This window comes from Sminthopsis crassicaudata, chromosome 4, assembly GCF_048593235.1.
Source record: "Sminthopsis crassicaudata isolate SCR6 chromosome 4, ASM4859323v1, whole genome shotgun sequence".
NCBI classification, from domain to species: Eukaryota; Metazoa; Chordata; class Mammalia; order Dasyuromorphia; family Dasyuridae; genus Sminthopsis; species Sminthopsis crassicaudata.
Genome location: NC_133620.1, coordinates 311,975,941 through 311,994,843, shown reverse-complemented (window position 1 = coordinate 311,994,843; position 18,903 = coordinate 311,975,941). Strand labels below are relative to the sequence as shown.

The 18,903-nt window shown below is 36.1% G+C and overlaps 1 protein-coding gene across 3 annotated transcripts in view; it reads right to left on the bottom strand.

The window, feature by feature from the left end:
* Positions 1-18,418, bottom strand: part of MGAT5B (alpha-1,6-mannosylglycoprotein 6-beta-N-acetylglucosaminyltransferase B) — a 125,844-nt gene extending 107,426 nt beyond the window's left edge. Inside the window, exons 1-2 of one of the 3 annotated variants that reach the window (XM_074260218.1) lie at positions 17,635-18,418; positions 12,860-12,972 (exon numbers count right to left, since the gene is read on the bottom strand). In XM_074260218.1, the coding sequence (XP_074116319.1) occupies positions 12,860-12,972; positions 17,635-17,702 (181 nt within the window). In that variant the 5' untranslated portion in view covers positions 17,703-18,418. Of the gene's footprint in view, positions 1-12,859; positions 12,973-17,634 lie in introns of those variants that run through there. The other 2 variants (XM_074260219.1, XM_074260221.1) reach the window with 2 other exon arrangements.
* Positions 18,419-18,903: the final 485 nt, after the last annotated feature.

The following is an 18,903-nucleotide window of genomic DNA, read 5'->3' as shown; positions in this document are numbered from 1 at the left end:
TCCTGGAGATACTCTCATAGATCTTCCAAGGAAGATCTACTTAACAAACTAAAGGCTTTCTTCCAGATCTTTCTACGTTTCTTGTGAACTACTGTCTTCTGTATTGAAAATGGTGGAGGGAATACCCATCAATGAGATTCCAGATCTATTGGTGTCTTAGAAAATTAAATGAAAGATAAATTGGAGTGGGATCATGCAAGGAGACTAAATAGGAGACAACAGGATTTCCTCAGAGATCTTGCTAATTTGGATTCAGGCTATCATCATAAAGTGGATATTACAATAAAATGAGTCACTTTAACTTTTTGGTATGGCAATGCATATAAAAGTTATCTTTATACTATATTGTTTAAGAATAATGAATATACCTTAATTAAAAACACTTTAGTCCTAAAAAAAAATGCTCATCTTACAAAAATGTAAGCCTTTCAGTGAATTATAAAATTTTTTACTGGTGTAGTCTTGCCTGGATGTTGATGGCTGCTGACTGATGGAAATGGTGTTTGCTAAAGATTCTTAAACTAAAACAACAATGAAGTTTGCTATATTTTACCTTTCACTTAAACAGTTAGAGGTCACTGTAGAATTACTAATTGGTCAATCTCAATATTGTTGTGTCTCAGAGAACAGGGAGATGGGGAATAACTGATTTGTAGAAGTCAGAACAATCATAACATTTATCGATTAAATTTGCTGTTGTATATGGGCATGGTTCATGGAGACCCAAGATAATTACAATAGTAACATCAAAGATCACTTGTCACAGATTACCATAATAGATATAATAATAATAAAAAATTTGAACTGTTTCTACCAAAAAATGACCTAGAGACATGAAGTGAGCACATGCTATTGGAAAAATGGTTTTGATAGATTTGCTTGATACAGGATTACCACAAACCTTCCATTTATAAAAAAATACAATATCTGTGAAGCACAATAAAGCAAAGTAATAAAATGAGATATGCTTGTACATAATAATCCTACAGAAAAAAGATAAGTATTCTGAGAGCTGTCTATGAATGAAAATAAGGGTATGAATAAGAGATGTTGTGAAAGTTCTCATAAACAGAGACTTTTCTTTTACATCAAGCTGAAATTTGTCTCTCTGCAACTCAATTAACACTAGTTTTGCCAACTGAGACCAAGAAGAATAAGTGTATGGTCTGAACATAGCAAGGTAAAACAAAACAATAGTCATCTCATTCTAGATACTCTTGCTCCTATTAATATAGCTAGGTTGTGGCAAAGTTTTTTTTTGTTGTTTCTTTTTGACTATCTTTTCACACTATTGAATTTTTATTGAGTCTACAATCCACTAGAATTACATATTTCAAATCAAATAAATTACTCATACAACCCAGCATAGTATTAAAATTCAAATAAAAAACTTCATATTTATAACTATTAAATTTCATCTTATTAGACTTTGTTCATTATTCTAAATTTTGGGCATTGAATCCTGATTATGATCATACTAATCACATCATCTAATATGCAGTTCTTCCGAGTTTTATATCTTATGAAAATCTAAGGAATGTGTAAACTGTGTCTTTATCCAAATCATTGATATAAATATTGACTAGCACAAGACCAGGATGGATCCCTCTAATAACAGCAAGAGCTCAGATAAATACAATGCATAAATTTTAAAAACTGACTTAGAAGAAAGACCTAGGAGAGAAAATTTAAGAATCATTTTGCTCTTTGAAAACCATGACCAAACCCCACCTCCTTAAAAAATAGCCACCTAAAAACCATGTTTCAAAAAAATCATAAATTACATATCAGAGGGGTGTGTGTGTGTGTGTGTGTGTGTGTGTGTGTGTGTGTGTGTGATGACAAAGAACTGGAAGTTGGAGCAATACCCATCAAATGGGGAATGACTGAAGAAATTGTGTTGGAATACTATTGTGTTTTAAGAAATGATGAGGAGGACAGCTGGATGGTACAATGGATTGAACACCAGCCAGTCAGGAGGACCTGAGTTCAACTCTGGTCTCAGACACTTAACACTCTCTACTGTATCACCCTGGGCTAATTACTTAACCCCAACTGCCTCAGCAAAAAAAAAGAAAAGAAAAGAAAAGAAAAGAAAAGAAATGATGAGGAGCATGGTCTCAGAAAAACCTAGGAAGACTAATAAGAATTGATACAAAATGAGCAGAAAAATGATTGACTGTGAAAGTCTTAATCATTTTGATTAATACAATGATCCAAAACAATTCCAAAAGACTCATAATAAAAAATGCTATTCTTCAGACAACTCATGAATTCTGAGTGCAAATTGAAGTTTATTTTTTTTCATTTTTTTTGCAATATGTCTAACATGGAAATATGTTTTGCAGGATTTCATACATATAATTGATATCATATGGCTTGCCTTCTCAATGGGAGAGGAAGGGGTTGGAGGAAGTGTGAGAATTTGAATCTCAAAATTTTAAAAAATGAATGCTTAAAAACAAATATAAAAAAGATTTTTAAGAAAAGAAATCATAAATGAAAGCTGTCTGGATCTATTAGAACCAGAAATCAAAATGAAAATGGAAAGAATATATCAGTCACTTCTTGAAAGAAATCTGAAATTGAAAACTTCCAAGAAAGTCATATCCAAAATTCAGAATTTCTAAGTCAAAGGAAATATACTTCAAGTAACCAGAAAGCAAGGCTTAAAATACCTAATAAATGATGTATTATTTACTTTTCCAATGGATGGAAGGGGACTGAAGAAAAGAAGAAAATTTGGAACTCACAATTTTAAAAAAATGAATGTTATTAAATATGTATGGGATTGTTTGTCATCTAGGGGAGGGAGTAGAGGGAGGGAGGGGAAAATTTGGAAAAATGAATACAAGGGATAATGGTGTAAAAAAATTAACCATGAATATGTACTGTGGGAAAAATTATAATTATAAAATTAATTTTTAAAATGAATGTTAAAAATAAATAATTTTAAATATATAATTTACCTTCCAAAAGGCAAATGATAAAGATTGACTATTAAGAATGATTTAGAGGCAGCTAGGTGGTGCAATGGATAGAGCACCAGCCCTGAAGTCAGGAGGACCTGAGTTCAAATCTGGTCTCAGACAATTAACACTTCCTAACTGTGTGACCCTGGGCAAGTCACTTAACCCCAGCCTCAGAGAAAAAAAAAAAAAAAAGAAGAAGAAGAATGATTTACCTTGAGAAACTGACTACGGTTCTATAGGAACTAAAACTCATCTTTAATGGCATAGGAGATTTTTAAAGTATTCTTATCCCTTAGAAGAGAGTCAAAACTTTGAAAGCAAACACAATAATAAAGAGAAACTTAGACAGATTACATTCTCCCCCAATAGAATAGGAGCTCCTTGGGGGCAGCAATTTGTTTTTGTCTTTCTTTGTACCCACAGTACTTAACACTGTCTGGCATATAGTAAATATTTGAGAAATGCTTGTTGAATGTTGAATGACATTTGAATAATTGGAAAGAGCTAAACAACTGTATAATGCTTACATTCTAATTGGGGAGTAGAGTGAAATATTCCTATGGAATCCTAATGTTTTCAAGAACCATTAAGGGAATTAAATATGATAAACACAAGATAAGCAAGTGATTTTTTTCAATTTTGGTAGTCCTTAAAGGAAGAAAGTAAAAGGCCAAAGGAAATATTGCAGGGAAGAAATGGTGAAGAAAGAAAGAGGAACTTAGATTTTCTCATAATCAAATGTATGAGAAGAAAAGTATGTAAAAGTGGAGGAAGGAGAATAAGGAGCAGGCATCCCATGAACATCTCTTATTTGAATGAGTCAAAAGAAGGCTGAACACATTCAAATAGATATACATAAATGTGTAGAAGTACAGTTAATTCAACATGGAAACAGACAGGTACAGGGAGAAAAGGGAATGTATTTTAGAAGAAGGGTAAGAAAAATATAAAGATGTTTAAAGGATGAAAAAGAGAGAATCAGAAAAATCTGATATTTGGGTGAGGTGCAGTTAGATGTAATTTGGAGTCAAGAAGACTCATCTTAAGTTGAAATCTGGACTCAGACATTTACTAGTTGTGTGACCCTATATATATATTTGGATTAGGTGAAAGAGGATATTCTTTGCCTCAATTGCTACCTAGCCTCAGGTCCTTAGCTTAAAAAGATCAAGATGGGAGCAGCTAAATAGCACAGTAGATAGAGCACCAGTCTTGAAGTCAGGAGGACCTGAGTTCAAATCTGACCTGAGACACTTAACACTTTCTGGTTGTGTGACCCTGGACAAGTCACTTAGTCCCAAATGCCTCAGCAAAAAAAAAAAATCTCCTAGTCATAGTGATCTATATCTGACCAAATGGCTCCAGAGGAGAAAATGAGACAGGTGACTTTGCACAGCTCTCCCTCATATAAATCCAATTCACTTACACGTTACGACATCACTTCTTTGATCCTATTTGAGCCTATTTGTCTTAGTTTCCTCATCAGTAAAATGAGCTGGAGTCTAGGAAAGAGCAAACCATTTCAGTATCTTTGCCAAGAAAATCCCAACTGGGACCACAGAGAGTTGTAACTGACTGAACAACAATGGAACAATATAGAGTGTAGTGAATAAGATTCGGAAATCAATGTATACACTGACTACAACATTGTTAAGAAAAACAACTTTTAATGATTTATGACTTCTGATCAATATAATGACCAATTATGATTCCAGAAAAACAATGATGTTTTCATTTGTGCAATGCATGGCATGGTCTTGCTTGACTGTTTGTTATAAGAAGAACTTTTTCAGGATGAGCAAGAAAACGAAGGGACAAGGTGAGGCTCACTTATGATGTCAAAAAAGAAGAGAGAAAAAAATGTCAATGTTTAAAAGACAGAAGGAAGTCCATAGAGAAGCAAATAAATAGGACAACTTTGGAACAAACATGTGGTATTTATAAAACCCAAGCCATATATAATAGAGATTCATGGTTTCAGTTGCAACTCTCTTTTTTTTTATTCTTTCCACATGGAAACGTTTGTTTTTATTGATGGTTTTCAAATTCAAAGTGACAAAAAAATTTAATTTTGAAAAAGAAACCCAGGCATGGATACATGGTTTTAAAAGATCCTTAATCAGAGACTTGAGAAGTAATTTAGCATAGTGCATAGAGAGATGACTTCTGAGACCCAAGTTTAAATCTCATCTTTGAAATGTGAATCTTGGAAAGCAATTTTGTCTCTCAGTGCCTTGGTAACTTTCTAAGACTATTCATTAGTTGTTCAAGCACAGAAAAGGTATCAGCCTGAATGGATAGAGGAAGTTTTTCTGTATCTTCACACATGATCATGATCTTCACAAAGTTCTATAGGGCAGTGATGCCAAACAAATAGAAAGGGAAGCATATTCACTTAGAAAACTACAAAGTATCATTTATGTTTTGATTTATTTTTATGTATCTTATTAAACATTTCCCAATTACATTTTAATCTGGTGGTGGTGGGGGGTGCACTGGGGAGTTGTTTAAACAATTGAGGCCATGGGCCACATTACACAGTAAGAGTCTCATAACAAATGAAGAAACTGAGGATGAAAGAGATTAGGTAATTTTCCAAAATTAATATTTATCAAATGTTGTAGAGAGAGCAGCAGGATAGTGACAGAGGCAGACCAGGAACCAGGAAGATGTAAGTTTAAATTCTACCCTGAATCATCCTGGCTTTATGAACCTGGATCAAGTGAAGTCACTTAATCTCTCAACGTTTTGGGCAACATTCTTATTGTAAATTGTCAAAAAGGCACCAACCTACATTGGTAAGGATGTTTCATTATACAGAGAATTTCCTATTCCAAAGAATTCACAGATCTATATCCACTATATCCCTATCTATATCCACTTTTCTAGTTAGTGACATGGATGGAATTAGAACTCAGGCCTTCTGACTCTTACTGATCTATGCTTTTTTATATAGTATTACTTAATAATGTATACTAGGTGGTCCCTTTTAGAGATGATTCCTGGGAACAAGACTTTTTAATCCTTTAGCCAACAATGTAACAGACACTTAAAAGTAGAACAGATTCCTGACTTCTGACTGTCATTGAAACTCAGAAAAATTCACAACTAAACAATACAGTTTTCCATCTATTCCCAGGTCTAAGGTTAATCTGAAAGGATTGTTGGTATTCAGGCAGTGGAAAGACTACAATGATCATTTTCTTATTAAGTGTCTTTGGCATTTTAGGATTGAGGTAATGTATATCAGAAATAAAAGTTCACTCCCTTGTGTTGTGTCTTGCTTTCTAGAGCCCCCAAGTGGGTGACAAAATGAATTGTGCTTTCTAGAGCCCTCATGCTGGGTGGTTAAAACATACCATCTTAGTATAGGAGTGATGAGGCAAGACTCCCAAGGATTGTTAAAATATGGAGTCTGTTTATTCCAAAATATGCCCTACTACCCTTATGTAAACAAAACATCACTGGGCATGCAGCTAGATAAATATTTGCACATGGAACCCAAAACAACTTGCTATTGTATGTAGTTTGCCACCTGATATCACTCTATTTCAATTACAACATAGATTATCACAGCCTCCTGACTTCTCAGGAAAGCCAAGAGCCCTTAGGGCAGATGGGATGCCAAATCAGACATTGTTAGCAGGTTCCCCCTGAGCTGAAGAGTCTTATACCTCACCCAGAATTCCCTCACTGTCTGTGCCCTCTACACCCTTGACTTAAATTAACTTGTTATTTAGAATTTCAGTCCTATAGAATCAATAATATACAACTTGAACAAAAACTAGAAACTTCAAACTTAAGTTTCAGATTGGATAATCTCATGTAGCAATGAATAACTATATTATTATGACTTAATGATATGACATACTATAAATACCCCAAAGGAAGGAAATGGAGAAGAGCAAGCCAGAAAAAGAAAACTATAGACCAATATTCCTTATGAATAGTGACAGAACATTTTTAAATAAAATATTAGCTAAAAGATTATAATAACATATCAAAAAGATTATACACTTTGACAGGATGGATTCATACCAGGAATGTAGGGTTGGTTGAATATTAGGATAATTATAAACATAATAGATCATATTAATAGCTTTAGTTTTTAAGAAATAAAAAATAAAGCAATAAAAATCACAGGATTATATCAGTAGATATAGAAAAAACTTTTGGTAAATCATAATACTGATTTCTATTTTCAAAAAATGCTAAAAGGATATAAACAAATGGATCTTTCTTTAATATAATAATATTTATCTAAAACTAGGTTCTAGGAGTATTTATAATGGAAAATCACAACTTCTAATTGTTGTCTGTTTTCTGATAAGACAAAAGCTAAAGCAAGCATATTAAAAGTCACCAGACTAAATTACTTTGCTAACAAAAATTTATATGGCAAAACTATGAATTTCTCAATAGCAAAATATATGGCTATAAGATTTGTACCATAAGGAAAGTTGAATATTACAGAATGAACACATTTGAATTGTGGTGCTGGAGAATACTTTTGAGAGTACCTTGGACAGCAAGGAGATCAAATCAGTCAATACTTAAAAGAATTAATTCAGGCTAATCACCAGAAGGTCAAATACCGAAGCTGAAACTTAAACAATTTGGCTACATAATGAGAAAACTGAACTAATGGAGAAGACCTGATAGGAAAGATTGAAAAGGACAGGAGATGGATAGCTAGTGTAATGGAAGCAATAAATATGAGTTTGGACAGACTTCAAGAGATAGTGGAGGATAGAAGGACTTGGCATGCTATGATCTATAAGGCCAAGAAAAGTCAGACATCTCTGAACAAAAATAATGTCCTTTTTCACCACTAGTGATATAATTCTAGAAATATCAAATGAATCAATAAAATAAGGAAAAGAAATTTAGGGAATAAGCATATATAAAGAAACAAAATTATTGCTTTTAGCAGATGACATGATAGCTTACTTAGAGAATCCTAGACAGTTGATTTAAAAAATTAATTGAAATAATAATTTCAGTGAAAGTTGTATGATATGAAATAAACCCTCACAAATCAAAAGCATTTCTGTATACTTCCAACAGAAATTCAGCAAAAAGAAAAAGAAGTTTCATTCAAAATAATTAGAGAATTTAAAAAAATATTTGGGAGTCTACCTACCAAGACCCATGCAGGAACTATAACACTTACAGAAAAAAAGATAAACCCAACAAATTGAGCCAACTCAATATAATGAAAATGATAATACCATCTAAATCAATGTAATTATTCACTGTCATACCAATGAAACTTTCAAAGGATTACTTCATAGAGCTAGAAAAAATAATGACAAAGTTATCTGGAGGAACAAAAGAGAAATCCCAAGGAAGGTATTGAAAAATTTAGGAAACAAAGAATCTTACCAATACCATATTTCAAGCCATGCTCCAAAACAGTTCTCATCAAAACTATTTACTACTTTTTAAACATTTTTAAAATTGATAAGACCAATTAGATATGTAACATTCAAATATAAATGATCATAGCATAGCTATTATAAATCCAAATATCCTAGCTACTAAGGCAAAGACTCATTATTTGGCAAAAATTGCTGGGGAAATTGGAGAGCAGTCTGACAGTATAAATAATCTCATGCTATATACCAAAATAAATTCCAAATTAAATACACAACTAATTTTCAGAAGGTCATATTGTTAATTAGAGAAGCAAAGAAGAAATTACAGTTTGGAAATAGAAATAGGAAGAGTATTCATGACCAAATAAGAGATAGAGAGGATTGATCACAGGAGATAATTTTGATTTCATAAAATTAAAAAGTTTTTGCATAAACAAAAACAATGCAATTAGAAATAGAAGCGGAATAGATAATGGGGGAAAAACACCTTTGTAGAAAGTTTCTCTAATAAGAGTCACATTTCCAAAACATATAAGGAAGAAACTGGACCAGATTTATAAGGACAAGAACTGATCCTCAATAGATAACTCTCCAAGGAAGAATTCCAATCTATCAAAAATCATGTGAAAAAGCCCTATAATTATTAATGTTTAAAGACATTAAAATTAAAACAAGTTGAGATTTTACCTCACACCAGTCACATATGAAAAAATCTTTGGAGGAGCTGCAGAAAAATAAGCACATTAATGCGATTTTGGTAAAACTTTGCATAGCACAGCTCTTTTGTAAAGCAATTTGGAACTGTGCTCCAGAAATCACTTAAAAGTGGTTTTATCCAGTAGTATCACTCGGAACAATGACTAACCATGATTCTAGAAGACTGATGATAAACGATTCTACTCACTTCCTAACAGAAAGATGATGGACTGAAGATGAAGAATGAGACAGACAATTTTGAACACGCTGAATGTAGGGTTTTTTTTGTTTTTTTGCTTGACTAGGCATTTTTGTTACAATGATTTTTTTCCTCTTAAAAGTTGGTAAGGAGTGGAAGATAAAGAGGGAGATAAGGATAGAGTCCTTTCTTACAAAATAAAAAAAGAAAGAAAAGAAAACAGAAGAAAGCCAGAAGGAAATGCATAAAGTTGGATAGCTTTGAAAATTATATATATATATGTCATATATATATATATATATACATATAACATGTTATATGTATAATTTTATGTATACATAATATATAATAAGATATTTTCACATAATGATATAGCTAAGCCAATGAGCAGCTAAGTGATTCAGTGGTCTGGAATCAGGAAGACTCAACTTCCTGAGTTCAAAGCTGGATTCAAATACTTACTAGCTGTGTGACCCTGGTCAAGCCAGTTAACATCTATTTGCCCTAATTAAGGATTGTTTTAATCCTTTGGAGATGTAATGTAAACCACTTCAGTATCTTTGCCAAGAATCTCCATGGACAGTGTGGTCCATGGGGTTATGAAGAATCAGATATGACTAAAAATGATACTGATTATATTATTATATTTTTGAAAAGAAAAACAAGCTCTATACAAGCTTACTTGTCTTTAATCTCTCCCTTTCTACTAGCCACTTCCCTGATGCCTACAACCATGTGTATGTCTCACCCATTCTAAAAAACCACCCTCCCTTGATCTAGCCATGATTGTGAGCTATTGTACTATATTTCTCCTCTATTTGTGACTAACCTCCTTGATAAAACCACCTACAATTGGTTTTCTTTCATTTCTCATTCTCTTCTTAACTTTGTAATCTTGCTATCTCCAAAATGACTTACCACTGATTTCTTAAATGCTTAAATTAAATTCTAATGGCCTTTTCTCAATGTTCATCCTTCTTGACCTCTTTGCAACCTCTGAAACTGTCAATCATCATCTTAATACTTTATTTTCTTTGCTCTCTCTTGGTTCAAAGCATCTACACAGCAATTATATTTTTAAAAAATTTTTTAATATTCTTTTTTATTTTGAGTTCCAAATTCCTTCCCTCCCTCAGTGAAAGCAAGCAATTTGAGTAGGTTTTATGCATACAGTTATGCAAAACATATTACCATGTTAGTCATGTTGCTACACCTCTTTCTTAACTCTGATAATGCTACCACCCTGATGTAGACCCTCATCACTTCACATCTGGATTACTGCAATAAACTTCTAGTTAATCTTCCTTCCTCTATTCTCTTCTCACTTCTGTCCATCCTCCATTCAACAACCAAAGTAATTTTCCTAAAGTTCTGGTCTGATCATATTATCTGCCATCCCATTCAATAAACTCAGTGGTTCTCTACTACCTCCAGGGACAAATATAAAGTCCCTGGTAACTTGGCCCCTTCCTGCATTTCTAGTGTTCTTTCACTTTATTTCTTTGTGCATGCAAGGTAACCCCATGGCACTGGTCTCCTTGCTGGTCCTTGCACAAGATACTACATCTCCTGACTTAATGCATTGTCACTAACTGTACTTCAAACCTAGAAATTTCTTCCACTTAGCCTCCACATTCTAGCTTCCTTGGAGAAAGTCTTAACTAAAATCCAATCTTCTGCAAGAAGATTTCTTAATATTAATGTCTTCCCTTTGAGATTATCTCCATTTTGCCCCATGTATAACTAGTAAGTACTTACTACTTTGTCTATTATCTCCTTCATTAACAAGTCAGTTCCTAAGGTTGTGGACTATTTTTGCCTTTCTTTGCATTCCTATTGCTTAGCATATTGCCTAACAAATGGTGAGAGTTTAACAAATGTGTGTGGACTGATCATAAAGATTCATAATTTTATGTACAATATTCTCCTCTTTAACAATGTTTATAGAAATGCTAATTTTGCTTGATGTGTGCTAAGTCCAGAATAAAAAATTAAAAATTTAATTAAACAAAAAAGGAAGGCATGGAGAACAGAAATTACTGAAAATTCTGATCAAGAAATGCCCAAGGGGAAAACACTAAGTGGGAAAGAATCAGCAAAGCTCTGACTGGGCAGTCCCAAACAGAAACAAAATCATGCAGGAATCTGACTGTGTCAGTTCCAGAGGATAAAAGACTACCTAGTTCTCTAGGCCAGTAACCTGACCAAAGAAACCTTAATGAGATCAGAAGATAGGGTAAAAAGAAAAACATTAAACATTATGAAGAAATGTAAAGAATTTGTATGTATACATATACATATATATATATATATATACACACATATATATATATATATAATATTTACCTAAATATAAATATATAACATATATAAGGAATTATAAATATAAAGAATTCCCTAAAAAGAAAACCTAAGAGAGAATAACTCCATAGCAACTATAAGTAGAGTTTCACATTTAAAAAAATTGGTTTGGTCACACAAGAACTACAACAATATTTGGAATAAATGAAGTAGAATATAAAAAATTAAGTTATAAATGAAATTTAGATGATAAAGGAGAGAATTGGGAGGAAAATTAATAGCTTAGAGCAGAAAGTGGTAAATCTAACTCAAGGAACAAAATTGTCTTATAAAAAATTTAGAATGAGCTGAAGAGCCATGTTGTACACTAAAATCCATTATTTCTTCTCCCCTTAATCAGCACTATGGTGTAGTAGAAATATCAAAGAACTATGAACCACGACACTTTCTCCAACTTTGATATTAATCAGCTTTGTGAACTTCCACATTTAAGGCAATGCCCAGCACATAGTAGACACTTAATAAATCTTGTTGACTGACTTCTCTTAGTTTAGTCTCAGTTTCTTCCCTTGCAAATAAGAGTTGGACCATATGATTTTCAAGGACCTTTCTAGCTCTAATGTTCCATAGTGATATAAATCTTATGAGATGGTATCTCGTCAAGATGAACATTTCTTAAGCTTTTAAGGAAGACCATCCAGATCACCTTAAGCTAGACAACGGAAAATAAATCAAATTTGTCAGAGAGGTCAGAGTCAGAAAAACTAGTCCCTCTTCAGACCTGTTCTCTGACCTCAATGAAAAGCCAAAGCTCCATCCCAATGTGACCAAAATCACAGAAGTTTATAGTTACAGAGATAAGCTGTGTTTAAAGGCCATGGCAGCAAATGCTTTTCAGATCAGTGTAACTGAGTAAACATTTATTAAATGTCTTACTATGTGTAGAACATTTTGTTTCATTCTGCAAAGAGCAAATCTTTATTCTTTTCTTATCTGCAAAGCTCCTTAGCATGGGAATACTGGGCAGAAATATTTAGAGGACTTCATCCCTTAAGCAGACGCAACATGCAAGTCTCACCCACATACATTACTCATGCAACTTCAGCCCACCAACCCCTATCTCCAGAAGTTCCCACCCATAGGCCAAGATATACTCCATACTCCATACATGTCTATGTGTAGCCCTTATCAGAGGAAAAACAAGGAGACTACTGGGCCTGTACTTTCAGGAACACTTCCATTCATCCCTCAACAAGCACATACGCTCATGTTCTATCCCTTTTCCCCAGTCAAAGGCTCCTTGCCCATAGTACCTTCAGTGTGGACAGTAAAAGGTGAATCCCCCAAGCGTCTGGCGGAGAACTGGCCTCCCAGGGATGTCATCAGGAAGCAGAGTGTGAAGAAACCGATCCCCAGAACAAAGAGCCTGCAAAGGAATAGGGTTGAGGGGGCAAAGCAAAGCATAGGGGCCTGTCAGCCATGACTTTCTTTCCTGTGGACTTCAAATATATATAAGATAGATAGAAGGCAGCTCTAGCATTTCAGAAAGACCATCAAAGGGGGAGGCCTGGGTTTTAGCACTAGTTTTTAATATTCTAATATCATACATTGATATTGCTCTAAGGTTTATAAAATGTTTTTCATACATCGTTGTATTTGATCTCTAAGAACCAGGACTATTATACCTCAGTCAAGGCATTTTATCAGTGCCAATACACTTTTCTTCTCAGACTCTGGGCTTCTAATTCCCTCTCTCAGGCCCTACCTTACCTCCAAGATAGACCACCCCACCATATCACTTGGCCTAGGGATCTGTTCATGAATGATGTGTAGGAGTATCAGTAAGCTTCACTGGACATTGAACCTATCCATAGAAAACACCCTTAATTCCCCTCATCCATTTGATCACTAAGAGTTGGACAAGCTTTGAAAAATGACTGAACAGCAACTAAAACAAGTGAGTTGGGAAAATTATAAGAAGTTCTGTTGTGACCATTGTAATTTCAGTAATATCCTACTTTTCAAGGGGAGGGAAGAAGAGTTTTTACCCCTGCCAACAAAGTCAACAAATTGGTACATTTAAGAATTTTTAGTAAGCTCCCATGCTGGTACCTCAGCAAAGGTCCAATTTCCCAATTTAGATCATTTGAAATTTCATGTCTGAAATTAAACATCTTCCTATATGATATCACAGGGTCTATGCCTTATTATATGATGCTAAATACTATATTGATAGGAAAACTAACATATTGGAAAGAAAATTGAATTGTTATAAGGCCTGTATTTTAAATCCAAATCCTTATCCTAGCACTTAATAGTTATGTAACCATGAAAAAGTCAATTTATCCCCTATGAGCCTCAATTTCCTTATCAATAAAATGCTTACATGCTTACCTCAAAGAATGTTTGCAAGGAAGCATTATAAATTGTAAAACTCCACGGGAATAGAAGATATCACTATAATCAATTGAAAGAATCCCCCCAAACAATGACCAGTGGGAGGAAGAAACTAAAACCTGATTCTTATTCAAGTGAACATTGCCAACCCTCAATCCACACTTCTTGTATGTACATTCCAAAAACTAAAATACCACCTGTGTAAATTAATTAGTGGTATTAATTGAACTGCATTAAGGAAATCTTCATATATAAACTGGCCAGAAGGGTTGGGGGAAGAGGTTGGGGAAAAAATGAAGAAATTCCTTCTTGCCCTTGGGAAACTTATATTTTCAGAAAAGGTAGAACACAATATATATAGATATAGGTATATAGATATAGTTATATCTTTGGAGAAAAGTAAGCAGATGTTCATGGAAGTGTGCTAACAAATATGCAATTAATTATAGCTATCTGGAACTATATAAATTAGCACGTGGGAGAGTGGGTAGCAATTAATGAATTTATGGTCCAATTCCAGCTAGAGTTGGATTTTATTGTCTTTGGCTATATAGCCATAAATGTTTTTGAAGGCTGAAATAATATCTTTACCATATTGAGCTACTTCTTGAAGGTAGAACTTTTATAGGATTCTAGAAGGGTATATCATTTCCTTACCTGTTATCTCCTTTACCCAACACATATGCTTAAAAGAGTTTATCTCCCCACCTCTTTCCTCCTCTAGAAGGTGATGCTTGATCTGAGTCTCAAAGGAAACCAGAGATTTAAGAGTTGGATGTTGGGAGGGAGAGTATTCCAGATATGGAAAAAATGACTGGATATGTATGAAGTGTCATGTTTAAGGAGCAAGTAGGCCAGAATGGCTGGGCTATCTGGTTCATGAAGAGAAGTGGAATGTAAAAAGATTGGAAAGACAGGAAGAGGCCAGGTCATAAAGAACTTTGAATACCAAATAAAATACTTCATAATTTACCTTAGTGGTAATAAATAGTCACTGGAGTTTATTGAATTGTGGAGTAATATACTCAAACACATGCTTTAGGAAAATCATATTGGCAGCTTGAGTGGAGGATAGATTAGAGACATGAGATAAAGAGGCCAATTTGGAGATTATTGTAATAGTTCAAGTTTGGAGTCGGCATTTTCAAGAAGTTTAACTAGAAGGATAAGAGAGATATTGCCTAATAGCTGTCAGGAATAACAGGATATAATGAGGATTTTAAAGATGAGGAAAATGCATATATTCATAAACAACAATAATAAAGTACAGAGAAGGAATCAATAGATAAGGACAGATTTAACATTAAAGAAAAAGTGGAAACAATAGTGGAGAAAATCTGCTGGAGAAGATGGTAGCAATAAGAAGTGAGTATATGTAGGAGTTGCTGCCTCAACAAGGAGAAAGGCCATGTTGTTTTCATGGAGTGAAGGAAGATATGACATTATAAAGATGTGAGAGGAATAAGAGGAAGAAAAAAAGAGAGGGAGCTCTAAAGGACTAGTCTCTCTCTGTATTCCTGTCTCTGCGTCTCTGTCTCGCTCTCTCTGTCTTTCTGTCCTCTCTGTCTCTGTCTCTGTCTCTCTCTCTCCTTCCTTCCTTCAATATATCTATTCATTTGTTGATTAAGTATGAAGCCAAGTGTTTAGCAACTTTTGGATGGAAAGAACCTGGAAGCTCTCCATGGTCCTGAAATATCTGTAGCTTTTAACTTCAATCCAGTGCTTCCTTTTTTTTATCAATCTAAGATGTTGGCCTTATCTGTAGTTTATAGCAGAACAAAGATTTTCATTTTTTAGGACTATGGAAAAGAGATGAGGAACTTAATGACTTCTCAAGGTTCTTGGAAGGTAGGAAACAGAAAGACTTTCTACCAGAAGTCAGAAAGCTGTCAGACTTTGTCAGACTCTATTTCAAGTCCTACTAATGTGTGGCATAAGTTAATTGGTTGTCACTTCTCTTTTTGAGCCTCTTTTTTCCTCTCTATAAAACTAAAGAATTGAACAGAGGTGAGCCTTAAGTTTACACCTTTCCCTCCAGTTTTAATATTCTAAGATTCTTTGAATCTAGTCTAAGAGAAATGCCCTCTTCCCCACTTCTGACTCATTCCCTCTTATCTCTTAGCATCTCTCTGGAGTAACAACCTCTCAAACTTTCCTCCATTCTTTTTCTTTCATGAACCTGCTTTCTTGTCCCAAAAGCTATCTGTGAAGCTCACAAATGGTTGGTATGAGGCTATTTAATTTAGCTGTCTGGATTTCTGCCTTGCCAAGATGGAGGGAGATCCAGTCTAAGTAAAGAAGAAGGAGGACACAGGGCAATATTCTCCAAAATATAAGCTCCATAAAGGGTCTCCTGAGTCTATTGACTATAAGGTGGAATAAAAATGAAAGGGCTCGGCTTGCAGCCAATTCCATTACATAATCCTCATACTGGGTTGAGTAATAACTTCTCCTCTGCAAAGGTTTTTTGCCCACTCTGGTTTCCCACACTCCCTAACCTATTGGTTGAGGTTCCCTAACCTGTTGCTGCATGTAACATGTGTCCTAAAAACCCTTCATGTTATCCCAGTCCATTCTCCATACTAGTCTTCCTCCTTTTTCCCTCTATCCCACACTGCCCCTTGAATTCTGCACTCTTAAAGATTCGGGCTCCCATCTTTGCATCTACCCCAAACCTGACTCTGTGAACTCCCAGGAGGTACCAGCACAGCTTGTAACCTTCCTGCTCAGGAATAGCATTGGCCTACCCTAAAGGAACTAATCCATTTATGCAATTTGGGACTAAAAAAATACTAGGACAGAGGTGAACAACCCTAGAGTGACAGAACCTAATCCCCCAGCCCCAGAGCAAAACAGAAGGAAGGAGTTGGGGAGATGCTGTCTGCACTTTCCTATTCTCCTCTTTTGGGCCAAGGCTTCATTCCTTTTGACCCCCAGGATTCTGCCTCCTAACCCAGTATTCAGCTCCTGGATCTTAGTCTACTAGCCTTGTGCATCCTCCGTCCACTTTACCATTTACATAATCCAGAGTCAAGTGATTAGTAGGTCTCCCACAATTTCTGAAACTCAAACCTGGAGAATCATCTATTGGAAAAATACCATTTCCAATATTCCAATCTCATCCCACTCCTACCTCAGTCCAATTAGAGGGACTAAGAAACTGAATGGAAATTAGAAGAAAGGAGAAAGGGGGCAGCCTGAAGCAGCGGCTCCTCTGGTGAGCATTGAAGGCAAGGACCACTGTCAGTGGACAGACTGCATAGTTTATGGAGAAGAAAGGATTTAAACGGATTTAGGCAGACTTTCACTTTTCTTGCTCAAAGATAGCTACCTACTACCCTCAGTGGAGCTTTTGGACTCTTCCTTCTGGACCAAAGCCTCGAAGAGGACACACACACACACACACACACACACACACACACAACCTCAGTCATTGTCTACATACTCGGACAGAACTCCACTGTTGTTTTTTGCCTTCCACCTCCCCACTTCCACTCTACCTCCTAACGACCCTAAAACCTGCTTAGTTATCTGAGTCTGTACCCATTGATCACTCTGAAGTTTGATTAATTGGATCACACACTCCTTCCCACAGTCAAGAGGACAGAAATCACCCCTCCCCCATCCAAACCATCTTCCTTTAAAAAAAAAAAAAAAAACCCTCAAAGAGATTGTTATTAAAGAACTTTACCTAAAGGGTCTCAATGTGACCAGACATCTTCTGACCATTATTTTCCCATCAGAATTGATTGTGATCATTGTTCGAACTTGCTTCCAAAAAGAGCCAGAGAGACACACACACAAGGGAAGTGGGAACCCTGTCCCAGGTTCTGATCCAGGATGTAGAAGAGCCAGAGGAAACGAACCCCGCTCCCACCTGCCGCCCCCAAGTTCAAGTTCTCAGGATCACGTGGTCACTGTGGGGTACCAGGCTCTGCAGGCCCCGCTCTTCCCTACACTCCCCGAGTGGGGAGCCGTCCTCAACTCGGGAAGACGGAAGGAAATCCGAGCAAGGGGATCGAGGGTGGGGGTGGGGTGAGAACTGGCGGGGGATGGGGCGAAGCTGGGTATTGCTAACCAAACGCTGGGCACACCCAGGGTCCCTAAAGACCACGCTTCTCCCTTCAAGAACTCCAATACAGGACCCCGAGGCTGTGTTAAAGTGCTGTCAGTCTTCCCGTTTCGGGCTCCCTCATTTCAGAAGCCACCCCAAGTCCTCGATGCCAGTCCCCGGGAGCTACGGCAATCCACCTTCTGGCTCCTTCCCCGCTCTGCCCCCGTGCTAGAGGCTGGCTCCCCTTGCGTCCCGATGCGCATTCCGTCCTCGCATTTCTGGGGCCTGTCGGGATGCTCCCATTGCTCCCAAGAAGTTGCTTGTCTGGTCCAGGTACTCTTGACACTGCCGCTCTGCTCACTCCTGGCTATCTGGCCCAGGCGCTGCGCTAAGCCTAGCCTGCATTGTGTCCTCCTGTGGAGGTTGCTGCCCCCACCTCCTTACCCCCCTCCTCAATCCTAGCATGCGTGGCCTTATATTGGGGCGCTATCCCCACCTAGTGGTGAAAATTAATAGGTGTCTCTTCCCCCCACCCACTTGGTTCGGATCAGGGACGCAGCTAGTAAGGTAAACTCCCTCCCTAGAATCAAGCGCTTGTGGTCTTTTTGGAGTTCATTTTCCTGATCCAGGCCATTGTCTTGTTTCCCTAGTTTCCTGCACTAGGTGTACATTTAATAACAACCAGTATCAAAAACATGGGTAAGTGGGAAAAAACAGATTCCCAAACTGAGGCTGCTCTTCCCTGATTATGTACGATCACTCATTTTGCAAGGCACTTTATTTCTGGTGTGGAACACTGGTTTGGTAACATATTAATATGTATGGAGGTGTGTTTAGCACCCCTAACCCAATTAATGTAATTGCAGAAGGTCTAGATATTCTTCTGGATCAATCAAAAGTGTAAAC